At 40.1% G+C, this 16,450-nt stretch overlaps 2 protein-coding genes across 8 annotated transcripts in view; both read right to left on the reverse strand.

The window, feature by feature from the left end:
* Positions 1-7,572, reverse strand: part of ZNHIT6 (zinc finger HIT-type containing 6) — a 109,204-nt gene extending 101,632 nt beyond the window's left edge. For 3 of the 7 annotated variants that reach the window (XM_042462198.1, XM_042462199.1, XM_042462201.1), the window contains exon 1: positions 7,360-7,571. In XM_042462198.1, the coding sequence (XP_042318132.1) occupies positions 7,360-7,439 (80 nt within the window). In that variant the 5' untranslated portion in view covers positions 7,440-7,571. Of the gene's footprint in view, positions 1-7,359 lie in introns of all 7 variants that reach the window. The other 4 variants (XM_042462197.1, XM_042462196.1, XM_042462195.1 and 1 more) reach the window with 3 other exon arrangements.
* Positions 7,573-14,558: 6,986 nt separating this feature from the next.
* COL24A1 (collagen type XXIV alpha 1 chain) overlaps positions 14,559-16,450 on the reverse strand; it is a 225,307-nt gene continuing 223,415 nt past the window's right edge. The window contains exon 60 of the mRNA XM_042463503.1: positions 14,559-15,696. Coding sequence (XP_042319437.1) covers positions 15,550-15,696 — 147 coding nt within the window. The 3' untranslated portion in view covers positions 14,559-15,549. The remainder of the gene's footprint in view (positions 15,697-16,450) is intronic.

Raw genomic sequence — 16,450 nt, forward strand, 5'->3', positions numbered from 1 at the left:
GTTTCTTCTTTTAAATAAGAGTTAAGATACAGTACTTACTTGACCCGTGGATAAGTCAACTCAGTTTTTTGGGTCAATTTTTTGACCAAAATTTCTAGACTTATACATGATATTACAGTAATTGAAGGAAACAAGTCCTACAAAAGTCTTGACTGAGGTGTCACCATAGTTGGGCATTTCCTCCACTTCTCTAGCTGACATCACCAACCTGGAACAGGTTGCTTTAGACTGCAGTTCTCATGCTCTCTGAGCTCTGTATATGGGAGTTGTAGTCCAAATCATCTGAAGGGCTCCAGTCTGAGGAAGGCTGCTTTGAATCATTAAATACATTGAACCAAGTAAGAACTTTCAGACTCCTTCTCATGGGCCTTTCTTGTGTGGCCTAGGATAGGGAGATGGGCCACAGCTATACCTATATGACTTAATTCCATTCAAAACAGTGTTAACATGCCCATCATTCACAGCCAAAAACATTTTGCTATACTGAAGATTTTTTAAAAATTGTTCAGTTCAAAGATATGGAAGGATCTATTCTTGCTCTTATGGGCAGGATCAACCATGCCAAAACAGTTTCTCCAGAATTACTGGACATTAGTGTAAAGGATTTATGCTTACAAATTGTTAATGTTGTAATTAAAGATTATTGCTACTGCAGTTAAGAGTATTCATCTCAAATGTAACACAGTTATATTGAAATCCATTTTCAAAGCTTCATTTTCCAGGTTTTCTTCCTATAGAGCACACAGAAAATAATATCTCAAGTAAATTGCTTTAGTGAAGCAAATATGTTTGTGTTCACTTAAAAGTGACTCAACAGATGGCTTTGGTATTTTTGTTCTAACTGAAACACATGTATAAACTGATTAGAAATAAATTATACTAACTAGATGTATGGCAATTGGTGAAGGGCAGGGGTAGAGAAAGTAGTCTGTGGGCTACATGTGGTCCCAGGGCAGTTCTGCACCCTCAAACATGAGCAGAAATTCACCACATTTCCCCATTGAGACATTTTAGGACCAGAAGCCTTTTTTTTCCAACATGAGTCATTCACAAGTTGACACACACCCTCACTAAACATGGTGAAACAGCCCTCCCCCCAATCCAAAGAGGGGAAAGTGATTTTTTTTCCTAATATTTTTTTTAAGAAATGGGGTGGCAGGGGCAGCCCTCCAAGATTCCCTGGGGCCAATGTGGCCTCCCTAAGTCCCAACAGTTTCCCATCTCTATTTGGGGAGTGATTGGTTGAACAAGAATTTTATATTAAATACCATTAAAAAGCATTGTTAGTAAGGTCAGCTTCTCACTCACGTACTCAGACACACTCTCATAATCCACTGTACATTTATTTACCATAATATATGTACTTACTGCAATCACAAAGTTTGATTAAAAGAGGCATTGGTTATACTGAATACTTTTAGACCAAAATAGTAGTAGACTAACAGCATGTTCTCATTACAGCACTGACACAGGGCTTATCACTGCTGTTGCTATTATTAAGAAGAGTTGCTTATGAGAGGGTAGTTAAGAACAGAGAAGTGATTAAAAGGGGGCACTACAATAGTTCCGCACATTTTCACATGTTAAAATGGTTGAAAGCCATCTTTCTCCTATCTGTAGGTTTTCAAATTATGTTTGCTTTCAAGAGTGTCATAAACTATGGTGTATGTATCTGTGTAATTTGTACGATAATGCTCCGAGTAGGCAGACAAACAATAGGAAAAGAGGAAGACTAATTACCGACAGATTACTCAATCAAGGAACCCAACCTGAGTCTGCAAAGCCTGAGCAAGGCTGTTGATAACAGGGTGACTCTGAAGCCTCTCATTCATAGAGTCACCATAAAGTAAAGCCAACTTGATGGCAGCTATAACAATAAATTCTGAGTCTAACTGAGTGTATTTTTCAGTTCAAATTAGTTTAAGGGCCCCTTCACAACTACAATGCTACAGTATATTCCTCTGTAACTGCCATGGCAGCATCCCACGGTAATCTGGGATGGGAATATAGGATGGGCATTTAGAATTCTCAGCAGAGAGCTCCTCTAGAACCTCATCAGGCTACAACTTCCGGATTCCATACAGTGCAGCCACAACAATTAAAATGCAATTGTAGTGATTAGGACCTCTGGGCTAAACCTTTAAATCAGTTTCCTTCTAGGGTGAGGAAGATTCTAAATCAGCTTCCTCCTAGTTTAAGAAATGTAGTAAACACAATTGTATTATGATCAAGAAGAATGGGCTTACTTACAAATTTATTGCTTTTTGGTTTATGGGAAATATCATCTCGACCAGCACTATCCGCTGTTCTTGCCACATCTTCCAGAAACCTATAATCTGAAATTAATAGGAAAGAGCAATTTGGATTTTAAAACATTTGAATATGGCTGTTCCTTTTTAACGTATGATTTCATGGATGGCATGAGCATGATATTTTGCATACATGTATATTCACAGTGGGTGAAGCAGACTAAGTCTTGCAAATTTGCTTTGCCTGTTTATTATTTTTTTATGTTTGGGTGGCTTTCATTGAACTAGTTTTGATATGAACCATCTTAGCATTTGCAAAAATCCTCCTGTGGTGCTCACACTTCACAAGCTGTGATGATCCCAACTCTAAGGATATGCTACCCTGGATCCTCGCTGGATCTCCTTCCTCCCAATTCTGTGTAAAGCTATTCTTTGAATAATGTCTGTTATCTCTTAGGTTCAAACAGTCAGTGTTTGGCATAAGAGGGACCAAATGCAGTAATGTTAAACAAATAAGAAATACAGTGCGCCCGCATTATTATGGGCTGTTTTACGTGGCTTCCAGCATATGATGGAAGCTGCGCCGGAAGAAAACAATGGTGCACGCTCCTGTGTGTGCACCCCACACACCGCCACGGGCATCTGCGTTTTTCCCTTAGTGGGGGGGGGGTCCCAGAACAGATCCCCTGCGTAAGGGAAGGGAGAACTGTATGTTTCAGTACAACTTAACACGACTTACGAATCGTATCATACTTTACCTTCCATCCCACATACCTGTAGTTGCCACTTCTTTTATAACCTATTCATTAACAAACCAAATCTCTACCTAATACAATCTTCTCTCAGGAAACTCCCTTGGATACTGACCATTTGAGTCACAATCTCCTACAAATCCCATGTAAGTGGGATCACTGGCTGTGCCACCTCCGAAATCATTTACTCGATAGTTCAGTTTTCAGAATACTGTAGTTTGAGATTTTCAGAAGCACTCTTACACTTAGAAGATTTAAGTCACTGAACTCATTCACGGAAACAAAAGCTGTCTTTTCTCTGACCACCATTACAGTTGAGTGTGGTTTGCTTTTTCACACAAGCCAAACTGAAAGTACAGAGAGAAAGCAAAAAATAAAAATACTGACAATTTGTTCTCAGCACCCCAAAAGAATACAGCAGCAAAAACCTCTATATTTACCTGCATGAGTATTTCATACAACGTGGACATCGATATTTTGCTTCTCTGTGTTACATATTTCACATCTTAAAAAAAACAGTAAAAACAAAACATGCTTATACTTCAGGAACATGGTTGTGTTCTTAGAAAAGCCTAATTTCCAAAAAGTACCCACAAGTTGGAACACAGTAAAAACAGAAGCTATATTTGTTAAGAAAAATTTCCAGAACTTTCTCTAGTGCTTTTAAATGGTATTTATGACCTCATAGCCAGTTACATGCTCTCGGTATCTCCCATGAACTCATTCTTTATAAATTAGTAAGGGGTATCAATATGCTTCCAGAAAAAGTAGCTGAGATACATTTATTCTAAGCAACCTGAAGGTTTCAAACAGGATGCCAACAACCTGCTAACAAGCTGTCACTATCTGGAATGTACACAAATATTCCCCAGCTGTTCAACTATACTGTCCTTTTCTATCCATGGGCATGTTGTCTTCTTGCCTGCTAGTCATGATGGCATACCATCTTAATAGCCCTGGAGAAAAGAAGGTTAAGAGGCGATATGATAGCCCTGTTTAAATATTTGAAAGGATGTCATGTTGAAGAGGGAGCAAGCTTGTTTTCTGCTGCTCCAGAGAACAGGACCCGGAACAATGGATGCAAGCTGCAGGAAAAGAGATTCCACCTGAACATTAGGAGGAACTTCCTGACAGTAAGGGCTGTTCGACAGTGGAATGCACTCCCACGGAGGGTGATAGAGTCTCCTTCCTTGGAGGTCTTTAAACAGAGGCTGGATGGCCATCTGTCAGGGATGCTTTGATTTGGATTTCCTGCATGGCAGGGGGTTGGACTGGATGGCCCTAGTGGTCTCTTCCAACTCTACAATTCTATGATTCTATGTGTCATTTAAACAGCATACCTCCAAAGTGGCCCGAAGCAGCTTTATTTTGGCCTGTCTGTTTGGGCCCAATGTTACTCAACATAGTGATCCCAGGATTGGTGCTGGTCCCCAAGCCATAGGCTGTTGGTTTTTGGCAATCTTCCAAGAAAGAAAGAAACTGCCTTACCTAGTGGGGACAAATATGGTGCCCTTCCATGGTTCAATGGGTCCTCCACATCAGATGGTCTGACAGGCACTGTTCTAAAGACTGATAATGACTCCCCGATATGCATGAATGTGTAGAATGCAAAGCTTTTGTATGTGAATACAGGGGTATACCCCATTATGTTCAGTGAATCCAACCATCATCATGGTTAAGATACAGGGGGTGATTCGGTGTCAGTTATTTAGCAGGCCTGCAGCTACACACGTCTTCCTCCCTCAAACTGTGTGCTTCTTGAGTCTTGCATAAAATACTAAGTCATTTTGCTTGTGGTGAAAAGTACTTCTATCTTCATCCGTACCTTAGTTGGTGGCAAAGGCATGTCAGTGGTCACAAGTAAAGCAATTTGAGGGTCCAAGATGGTGAGTCAAAACTGTTCTCAAACTGTGACTCAGGACCTGTAAGGGGGATGAAGATTTGGAGGCCCTGATCTCCCCCTTTGCCTCCTCTTTTCCTTCCGAAACCTATTCTGTCCTTTAGTTGGGGGAAGAGACAGACAAGGAGGGCACTTGGAGCCTCTGCCTGAAGGAGGAGAGCTATTTTCTTATAAGATGTTAAAATGCGAAGATACATGAATATGTGAGTGAAAATATACATGCTAAAGAAAATATTTTTATTCATATACTGTCAACTGGGGGTGTGTGACATCTGGATGTAGATGTAAAGGGGGTCACAGGGTAGAAAGTTTGAGAACCACTGAACTAAGCTTTACATCAATATTCACTTCTTGTTGTTAGTATGAACAGCTGTTCCTCTTTGCAGCCCATAGCCTGAAACTTGTTTGGGTTAATTCTTCAATAATGTTAGGGCTTAGTTCAGTGGAACTGACCATGCATGATACTACTACTACAAATAATAATACATTTTATTTATAGCCCACCTCTCCCTACGGATCGAGGCAGGTTACAACAAATAAGAATAACAGTATTCTTGTTTAAAATACAAAATACAATATATAGTAAAATACAATATACAATGTATATGATATTTGCTGTTCCCCTTCAAGAAATTCATCTACTTGGCAGCCTGTCCTCACTGCAAAAAGGGGAACAGGATGGATCCTTTTAGAGTTCTTTCTCCTAGGAGCAACAAACAGGATTTGCACCCAGAGCTTGGGGTGCATTTGTGTCTCGGAGGGGAAAAGGACAGCAAATTTGTTAGGCATTGGGCTGCTTGAGGACACAATGCAAATGTTGAAAGGTGTTTTAGCACAGTGGACAAATGAAAGGAACAATTTAATTCAGTCACAGGTTTGTCGCTAGTAAAGTACCGTACTGTATAATTTTAAGCCTTTGTCTTGCTCAGAGTTCTATATATTGCAAGCCAACAAGGCATCTTAATAAAAATAAATTCATCAGAAAAACACGGTTAAGGACATAATAAAATGCAAGAGACTGTGTGGCACAGTGGCTTGAACGTTGGATTATGACTCTGGAGATCAGGGTTCAATTCCCCGCTCGAGCATAAAAACCCACTGGGTACCTTGGTTCAAGTCACACTCTCTTAGCCTCAGAGAATGGCAATGGCAAACCCTCTCTACGGAAACTTGCCAAGAAAACCCTATGATAGGGTCGCCTACTTGGAGGCACACAACAAATATAATACAATACAGAATGTGGCATAGTGGTTTGAATATTGGATTATGCCTTTGGAGACCAAGGTTCGATTCACTGCTTCGTCATGAAACCCACTGGGTGTCCTTGGTCAAGTCACACTCTCACAGCCTCAGAGGATGGCCATGGCAACCCACCTCTGAAGAAACCTGCCATTAAAATACCATTATAGGTTTGCCTTAGGGTTGCCATAAGCTGGAAACAAAGGCACACAACAACAATTTGTGACAGTATATGTCATATATTTATATATCTGTAAATAAGGCTTATGAAATGAATTCCTATTTATATTAGTTTGTGAGCTTTTGTTTGGTAACACCATACATTTTTCTCGAATGTCCTACATTTTGTGGTGCCTTGTCCTCCTCCTCCTTTGCATTGATGACACCTGTTAACACTGAATGTAGGCTAATGGCCAAAGGCAATGCAAAAGTCCTAGGCATATGAAAGTCAGCATGGTGTAGTGCTTTGAGCATTGGACTATGACTCTGGAGGGCAGGGTTTGAATGTCCCCATTGGGTGACCCTGGGCAAGTCACACTCTCTCAGCCTCAGGGAAAAGCCAAGGCAAACCCCTCTGGACAAAACTGCCAAGAAATCCCTTTAGGGTCTCCTAAAAATGACTTGAAGGCACACAGCAAATATAACATAACATATGGTACAATGGTTTGAGCAATGGACTATGACTCAGGAGATCAGGGTTCGAATCCCAGCTTGGCCATGAAACCCACTGGTCGACTTTGGGCCAGTCACACTCTCTCAGCCTCAGAAGAAAGCAATGGCAAACCTCCTCTGAAGAAACCTGCCAAGAAATCCCTCGCCATAAGTGAAAAGGGTCGCCATAAGTGAAAAATGACTTGAGGGCACACAACAAATGTGATAAAAATGTGTTGGGTGCCCCTGGTCGAGTCACACTCTCTCAGCCTCAGAGGCTGGCCATAGCAACCCACCTCTGAAGAAACGTGCCATTCAGACCCCATGGCAGTGTGGCCACAAGTGGGAGAGGACTGGAAGGCAGGCACACAGCCCCACAGCCCCACTCTCGGGCCCCGAGCCTTCTGCTGCACCTGGTGCCCAGTGGGGACCCCTACCAACAACCCTCATGGCTGGCAGGCAGCTGAAGAATCCCCCTCTAAAATAAGGATGGAAACTGGCTCCCTTTGAGGAAGAGAGATAAGGAAGGGCCGGGAGGAAGAGGCAGGGGGAACCCAAGGGCTCCTACCTCCGCGTCGCCATCTTCCTTCTGGCGCCCTCAGGGACATTGCTGATGCTGCTGCTGCTCTGGGACTCCTCCTCCGCCATGATGGTCCTCCGTCTTGTCTCCTCCTCGCGGATGCCTAGAGAGGCCCTGAATGATCATGGCCTGTGGAATCCAGACACCGCTCCCTGGCGGCAGCCGGGGGAAAAGTCCTCCCGCAGAGTAACAAAAGGCAGTGCCGCCTTCTTCCCTTACTTACCAGGGGTGCCCAAACTCAGGTATTTTGGACTTCAGCTCCCAGAATCCCACACTACTGGCCCAAATGGCTGTGGCTTCTGGGAGCTGAAGTTCAAAACACATGTAGGGCCAGAGTTTGGGAATCACTGCTTGAGGCCTACCCAAACCATGGTCCAAAACACATTGCAACAACAACAACAACAACAACAACAATAATAATAGACTCATCCCTCCATATTTGCAGCTTTGATATTTGCAGCTTTGATTATTCATGGATTTGATTAATATGTTCTCTCTAGGAATATCTAGGTCCTCCAGTGCAACTCTGTGGTCAACTTTAAAAGCTGCACTGAAAGACCTAGAGATTCCTAGAGAGAATACTCCACCAGGCCTTTGTAGCTCCTCCAGGGCAGTTCCATGTAGGGTTGCCATAACTGTCCACTATTACCAGGGGCAAAATGTAGGACATTTAAGGTCCTCCATATTTCTTAAATGTCCTACATTTTGGGCTGAGTTTTGTCCTGCAGTTGTCCTACAGTTTGGTCTAGAATTTGTTCCACATTTTGTCCCTGGTAATAGTGGACAATTATGGCAACCCTATCAGTGTCTGTCAGACTTTGGCCAGAGTCTTGCACTGGAGGACCTAGAAATTCCTAGAGAGGTATCCTCTCAGGTAAAAAAAACAACAATGGTGTTTTTGCTATTTGTTGTTTTTACATATTCATAGGGGTCTTGTGCCCTAACCCTAGCAAATATGGAGGGACAAGTATAATAATAATAATAATAATAATAATAATAATAATAATACCCTGTTTTCCCAAAAATAAGACATCATACCCATAAAATAAGCCATAGCAGGATTTCGAAGTGTTTGCGCAATATAAGCCATACCCCAAAAATAAGACATAGTGATAGTGCCACAATAAACTACAATTTACAGAATTCCCTGTCTCAAACCAGATTGTTTCTGCAGTGGATTTTGAACCCATGACTTTAGAAGACCAGGATTTGAATCCACTCTCTGTATGAAGCCTCACTGGTTGACCCTGGGCAAGTCACACTCTCTCAGCCTCAGAGGATGGCAAAGGCAAAGCCAACGTGAAGAAACTTGCCAAGAAAACCCAGGATAAGGTTCACCTCTTGGGTCTACTTTAGTCAGACTCAGAGAGGACTTGAAGGCACAGAACACCAAAGTCCTGTTCATGGTCAAACAGTGATACATGTACAGTACCTTTATTTGGCCAACCAAAAATGCACAAAACTTTTGATGCATCATGCGTTTTGTGCTTTTTTGGTTTTGTGCATTTTTGGTTGGCCAAATAAAGGTACAGTGTCACTATTCTGTAAATTTTGGGTGTTTTTGTAGTTCATACCAACATGGCTTCCCCTGAATATGTTTCCCTTTGTTGTTGCGTGTCTTTAACTCACTTCTGGCTTATGCTGACCCTATCATCCACTGAATGACTGTGGACAAGTCACACTCTCTCAGCCTCAGGATGGCAATGGCAAACCCACTCTGAAGAAGCTTGCCAAGAAAACCCCTTGATAGGTTTGCCTTAGAGTCGCCATAAGTGAAAAAATGACTTGGAGGGACACAACAACAATAATTGGGGTTTCTGGGGCTGAGAGAGTCACCCAGTGGATCTCTATGGCTGAGCAAACTGAACCCTGGTCTCTAGAGTCCTAGTTCAGCTCTCAAACCACTGAGTCACACTGGCTGTCAATTACAGTGCTAGGCTTCCACTTTAATTGCCATGCCTGCACCCAGCAGAATCCTGGGATTTGTAGTCTACGGAAGCTCAGCTCTCTGGCAGAGAATTTCAAATTCCCCTCCCTGAACTGTAAATCCCAGGATCCCACAGGTTGGAATTGCAGCAATAAAAGTGGAATCATAGCTGTGGCCTGTAGGGTTGTAGGAACACATAGGTGTTTATCACACTATACTCTTGTAGTGCTACTATTCCACTTTGACTGCTCTAGCTGCCTCCTGTTGCATTGTGGGATTTGCAGTTTTAAGGAGGGGTAATTAGAATTCTCAGGCAGAGAACTTCTTAAAACTGCAAATCCCAGAATGCAACAGGAGGCAGCTAGAGCAGTCAAAGTGGAATAGTAGCACTATAAGAGTATAGTGTGATAAACACATTGAATCCTTATATATAACAGGAGCATGAGGAGACTCAGGAACCGATGGGAAGAAATGAAAGCAAGCTGTCCCTTCCTGGGTATGAAGCACTTGCACTCAATGAACCATTGATAAGCCAGCCATGGGGTGCATCTGCACAGTAGAAATAATACAGTTTGACGTAACTTTTAAAGTATTGTAGCTCCATCCTATGGAATCTTGAGATTTGTAGTTTTACAAGGTCTTTAGCCTTCTCTACCAAAGCATAAGGGTGCCTCACAAATCTACAATTCCTAGGATTCTGTAGCATGGAGCCGTGGCATATAAAGTGGTGTCAAACTGCATTATTTCTACAGTGTAGATTTACCCATGGTCACAGAACGTAATTTTTTTGTGCCAAAATATTTGCAACCCCCCTTCTCATATGTGCATATATACAATGTGTGAAATGTAACACATGGAAACAATAATAATATGAAGCTGAACTTGACTCTAAATACCACAAGCTTCTGTTTTTGCTGTAATAAAACAACAGAATCACTACCCTTCCTTCAGTTGTTTATATCTTCTCTGAGAACAGAATGATTTTCCATTGAAGCAATCCTATCTAGGCTAGGAATTCTTGTATTCATGCCAATGGTTTTCTTGATATCCAAAGAACCAAGAGTTGGTTTCACTGAATGCTTGGAAATAACAGTTTTTGAGAATAAAAAGTAACATAATTGGGCATGCTTTAGGAGTTAAACTATACTGTGTAACCCACATTGCTTCAGTGCAATTTTATGTTTCGCAGAATGCAAAGCTGTAGAGCAGAGATTTTATCTGAGCCAGCATCAGATAACCTGAGAAGCACTACTGTAAAGGGCTGTAAGAAATAACAGGTGAAACCATGAGAAAACCAGAATATATGACAGGTACAAATGGTACAACATCTAAAGTATGGTCTGGGAAGCCTTCACCATACACAGGCACTGGTCATTATTTTAATGCTGTACATTTTAACGTGGTTATATTTCAACATGAAGCATCTTTTGAGAGTCACACTGTCTGCTGTGTGTAGTTACTTGGAGGAAAATATTATTTAAAGTGAATCTCACAGATGTTGCAAGGCCACCTCCTTAAAAATCTACCATAGCATTTTCAATATAGTGCCCTCCAGGAGGAACCAAAACAGGTTGAAGGGGACAAAGCAGGCTGAACTACCATAATGCAATCTAGTACAAATTAAGAATTAGAAATATCTAAAGCAAATAACATCCAAGCATATTACTTCATCCACATATGAAACAAGTAGGTCATAAAATATATATTAAGCAATTGCAAAATGAGATTTTTTTTAAAAAAAGAAGATAAGCCATAATTGCCCATTTTATAGTGAACACACACACACACACACACACTAACAAAACATAAAGGTGTGTGTATGCCATCAAATTGCCTATTGACTTACAGGGATCTCATGAATTTTAAACCCAGCTTATCCCTGAAATAGGATGAGCCTTGTCAGAGTTTGGACCCTGGATCTTTCTGATTTTGCTTTCATTACAGACAGTGTGTTTGCTGCAGTCCCAAACACCTACAAAGGAGAAGCCCTGATTGAACACAATGGGATGTACTTCTGAGCAAATATGCGCAAGAATGTACTGTTAAGTGGCTGTCATTTTTGAAGCATCTACACACCTGAATGCTAAAAACACATCATTGACAGCCAAAAGTGAAAGTAATTGGTTCCAAGAGAACCAGGGAGTAAAGCAAGCAAAGCAAATTTATGTGCTTGCTATGGTAAACCCATCTGTTATTTATGTGCCTAATACTTCCTTCCATTTATGTATGCATGTCCAAAGCAGATGAGAGATGCATGGAGGCAGAGGGAAGATTGCACTTTCCCCCCCCTTCCTTCTTATGACTGTAATGTACATACAAAGCTGCCCAGATATAAGACCAGGCAGTAGTCACCATCAAGGATTTGTAAGCCACGTCCTCCGTCATGAAAGCCCTTACTTCTACTTCAAAATAGGAGAAATCATAGTTGTGGTTGCTGTCTGAGAAAAGACAGTCTGCATATTTTGCAACATACTTCCAGTATTTAACATGTATGGTTTCCAAGTCAGGACCAGCCCAGGCTCTGAGTTTTCACTGCCAAAATTTGAGACCCAGGGAAACTCCCTATTGATCTCACAGGGGATGTGCCTAGTATTGTCATTGAACACAATACAATATGCATTAGTCAACAGTTTCTCTGAACAGTCAGTCAAATAAACAACAACTTTACAAATGAGAAAATATCTGTTTGAAAGCGAAGTTTTCTAATTTTTTCTTGGGGCCGGAGCAGACGATGCTTTTGGCCGCTTTCAAGGTGTGCGTTGGTTAATCGGCATACCTCCAAAGCGACCAGAAGCTGCTTCAGTTTCACCCCATTGAAAACAACCCCTCTCCCATTTTTTTCCTAGCTGTGCATTTAGACCTTTTCATGCACTACTTTTAAAAATATAGAAGCTGTAGTCCAAACACAGGTGATTTTTTCAAGCTCTGCTTTGAGCAGAAAAATCTTAATTTCTGTTTTTAATACTTTTGTAATCACTGATTTTAAGAAAAAATATTTCCTAAGTTCTGCCTTTGATGAATTTCTCCAGTGAATCAGTATCCTTCAGAGGATTTGGGTGTGTCTGTGTAACTGGTGTGCTGTTTTAAGGCTTTTAATTTTTTAAAATGCTGTTTTTTAACTGTTATACTTTAATACTAGTATTATTTATTTTTAACCATTTGTAATTAATGCTTTAGTTGTATCCTTTTTAAATTATTGTAAGTTGCCTTAAATTATTGTAAGCTGCTGGGAGAAAGGCAGGATATGAATCAAATAAATAAATTTACTTGCATTTATTTGTGGGGTGAAAAGAGAAAGGAGACAAGAAAAAGAAAAAGCGGGATTTGAGAATAAAGATGAGAAGTGTAGAAAGTATTGGGGGGGGGGGGTAGAGGATGAGAGAAAAAAGAAGGGAAGGAAGTTAGTCCAGAGAAGAGTCGTGGAAGAGGAAAGGAGAAAGAAGATAAGAAATAAATGTGAAATCAATAATTAAAGCATGAAGTAATAAAGTGACTAAGCAGAACTAAAGAAAGACATTCACGCCGCACTTGTTTCTAACCATGGTGCAACCCACATTTGCCTCTTTTGATCAAGAACTGAACTTGCACTTTTCGTTCAACCATTTAGGGTGGGATGAGAAAGATGGAAACTGGAAATGTGAAGAAAAAGTCATAATAATCATGTACTAAAATACTCAGTGGCTCCTGAATAAGCAAATATACATACACTGACCACTCTCTCGCATTAAGCCACAGTTTGAGAAATGTTGAGAGGGGCCAAAGGAATGGGGGAAGATGCCTATCAAGCAAGGAGGACACCATTAAAAAAAAAATTAAGGCAGTGAGGTTTTTTCATTCTGAGGAGTGAAGCCATCAAGGTCAGTGTGACATGATGTTCTGTGCTGCCAGTGTGAGTATATGTTCAAGAACCTCTAGAACAAGGGACAAAGAGAATCAATAGAGATCCTAAACCTCTCCTGATGATATAAATTAATCACAGGATTGCACTGCAAAGGATCCCTGGCTCTGTTAGCAATGGTCTCCTCAGTAAAATCTTTCCAGCATAAAGGGATCTGAAGACGGATGTTGACAAAAACTGACAAATTTACTAGGAGCTGATTTGGGTGGATCTGTGAAACTGTGACTCTTCACAGAGTTTTTCCTTACCAACATTGGTATATTTCCTAGCAGAAACATCTGCAATAATAATGTCATTCATCAATGGGTGAACCATTAAATCCAGGAAGGGTGTAGAGTTCTTTATACAACAACAGTAGCAGTATTTTCAGATCCAAATGCATAAAAAATATGACTCAGGTCCCAAAATCCATCTTTCCTTTGAACTCTAAACAAACATGGATTTTTAACATCTGGTTTCTGAAAGTTGAGGACATACAATTCTGTTTGTGAGATCTTCTCTGTAATGAAGGAAAATCACACAGTCTCTGTTGAGTTTTTCAGATCTTACAAACCACTGAAGTCATAGGAATAGGGGCAAAACAACAAGTTGACAAACTTGTAGATCAGCCAATTTATGAGCAGTCTCTGATACTGGTGGCTTGGATAGTGCATGTTCTTTACATTTACCATTTTGCAACATGATCAAGTCATGTATTTGACTTATCTTTGCAATTTTTGCATCCCTTCCTCAAAACTTTCCTTAGATTTCAATGATTTCTTAAACTTGATTTAAATTCTATCCTTGTTTCTGCACATCTAGAGTTCATCTTCAAGATAAAGGTAATGATGGAATGGTTTGCATGTAGATCTCAACATGGATAATCTGTCCTGTGCCTATAAAAGGGAGCCCTCGTGGCTAAATGTCTGTACTGCATTCATAAGGTTGTGAGTTTGATCCCAGGCAGGGCTCCAAGGTCCACTCAGCCTTCCATCCTTTCGCAGGTTGGTAAAATGAGTTCCCAGCTTGTTGGAGGCAATTGGTTTACACATTGCAAACCACTTAGGGAGTGCTAGTTCACTGATAAGAAATGTACTTGCTATAAAATTAACAGGAGACTAGTCTAAATTTTCGAGACACTTCTAAATTAACCCTTCCCCTTCTTAAATATAAGGATAATTTTGATTTATGTAAAAGTGCCAACAGACTGGTATTGCTTAGAAATTCTTTAAGGGGAAGTTATTTGACTATTGTAATATTTGACAGATTATTGCTGACAGCCTTATGGCTGAAAATTGTTTTGGCTGAAATTTATACACTTATAAAACAGTGAACTGTAGTTATATTGGGACAAAAGAACAGAACTCTCAAGAGGATGAAACATTTGAGTATTATAATTTAATAGCAGCCATTTAAATATATGCTGTATTAACATTCTCAACAGTTACAAAATATTTACACAATACATCACTGTAGATGGCCTTGGATAGTTAAAAATCTTTAACCACAGCCAAAAACATTTAAAGGCCACTGTACGTAGCTCTTCTACTACTACAAAATCCTGTTCTTTTGAAAAGCACCAGATACAATGTCATGTCTCATGTACCTTTTCCATGTCTAAAGTCAGAAATATTTAAAATAAGATTTCCACATAAATAATGTTTTCACTCATAATGAAGTATGTGACCAAATATACTTTTTTTTAAAAGACGCAATATTACACTGAAAATTCTCTTGATGTAACCAGCACATACAGTCTGAAAAAGTAATAAAAAAAGAAACCAAATAATCTTAACTAAGGCCACAAACACTTTGTGTTATACAGAGAGCACCAGACAACACAAACAGGAAACACATAAGAGGTAGTGTAGCATCTGTTAAGATGTCTAGGTCCACAATGGACTGTCCACAACGGACTGTAATACAACTTAAGTGTTTAAGGAAAAGATTTATTTTATGATGGCATAATTCACTGTCATACAAGTATAATACAAGCTATTGCACGTTTGGGGGCATTAGCCAAGGTTGCTCCTTAGTACTGCAGTCTTCCATTCTTCCTTAAGGTGTCCTGGACAGTGCAGTTTAGACGACTAAAAACATTGGGTTCTCTGAAGAATTTCCACATATATGTCTTAAGTTTGAGTTCCTGGGAATACTATACAAAGCACCAATCAAAAATTAAATACTTTATTAATGTTGTCAAGGTCTCTCTCTTTTTGTAAAAGTCATTTCTCCTTTTTAGGAGGAAGTCTTTTTCTTCCTGAGATTCTTTAAGAAATCACCAACGTATATCGTTATTCTTCTTCTACAGTTTTGTCATTACTCCTTGCAGCAATATCATCGTAATGTATGAAACTCAATTCCATACAGAAGCCTAGAGAAAACACACTGAACCACTTTCAATGTAACGCTGTTGTCCTTGTTTGAGATGAGGAAATTTGTTCACCTGAACAATTGGAAGCTGATTAGTGTCTTGAGTGTGGAAAAGGAATTGGGTTTTATGCCAGCTGCCATCTTGAATCTGCAATGCATACAGAAAGGGTGTTAAAGTAATTAAAAAACAGCTTTAAAATGTACACTCATTTTGATTATGTGTAGAGAGGAAACCAGCAAAAAAGAAGCACTGCTCTTCTAGGAACTTAATGCAGAAACAAACATGGGATATTAACTCCTATGTCCTTGATTAGAAAGAAAATATGTTACATTCCACAAGCTGCATCATTATCTTTTTAGATTGTTATGCATGTTAATACATAGTGGATTTTCTATATTATTGTACACTTTTACAGTATTATGGAGAAAACAGCCACTTGGGGAAAATATCGCATAAGAATTTGAAATACAGTCCTCCCTCCATTCTCGCAGTTTTGAAAAATGTGTCCCTCACTTATGAGCGAGGGACAAACAGTGGGGGAAATAATGGGGTGTGTGCCCAAGGCGTGAACCTGTGCGTTCCCACAGCCATGCGCCTATATTCAAGCCAATGGGGCTTGAATATATGTGAAACTCTGTTTTCGCGCACGGGGGGAATGGATCCCCCATGAAAACAGAGGGTCGGCTGTACAGAAAGACCTAACTCTTTGCCCTGCATTAAAATCAGTCCTAAAGCTTGGCTTTTTAAATGCAATATAAAAATGATGGTCATGTCTTATGTCTTTCAAAAAGTGATCCTATCTATATCAAAACTGTTACTTTGTACAATTTATAAAATACCAGAAAAGCAGTGTCTGGAACTGAAGATGATTTGGAAAGTCTTGATGTTTGTAGTTACTCCT

This window comes from Sceloporus undulatus, chromosome 4 (genome assembly GCF_019175285.1).
Source record: "Sceloporus undulatus isolate JIND9_A2432 ecotype Alabama chromosome 4, SceUnd_v1.1, whole genome shotgun sequence".
Lineage (NCBI taxonomy): Eukaryota > Metazoa > Chordata > Lepidosauria > Squamata > Phrynosomatidae > Sceloporus > Sceloporus undulatus.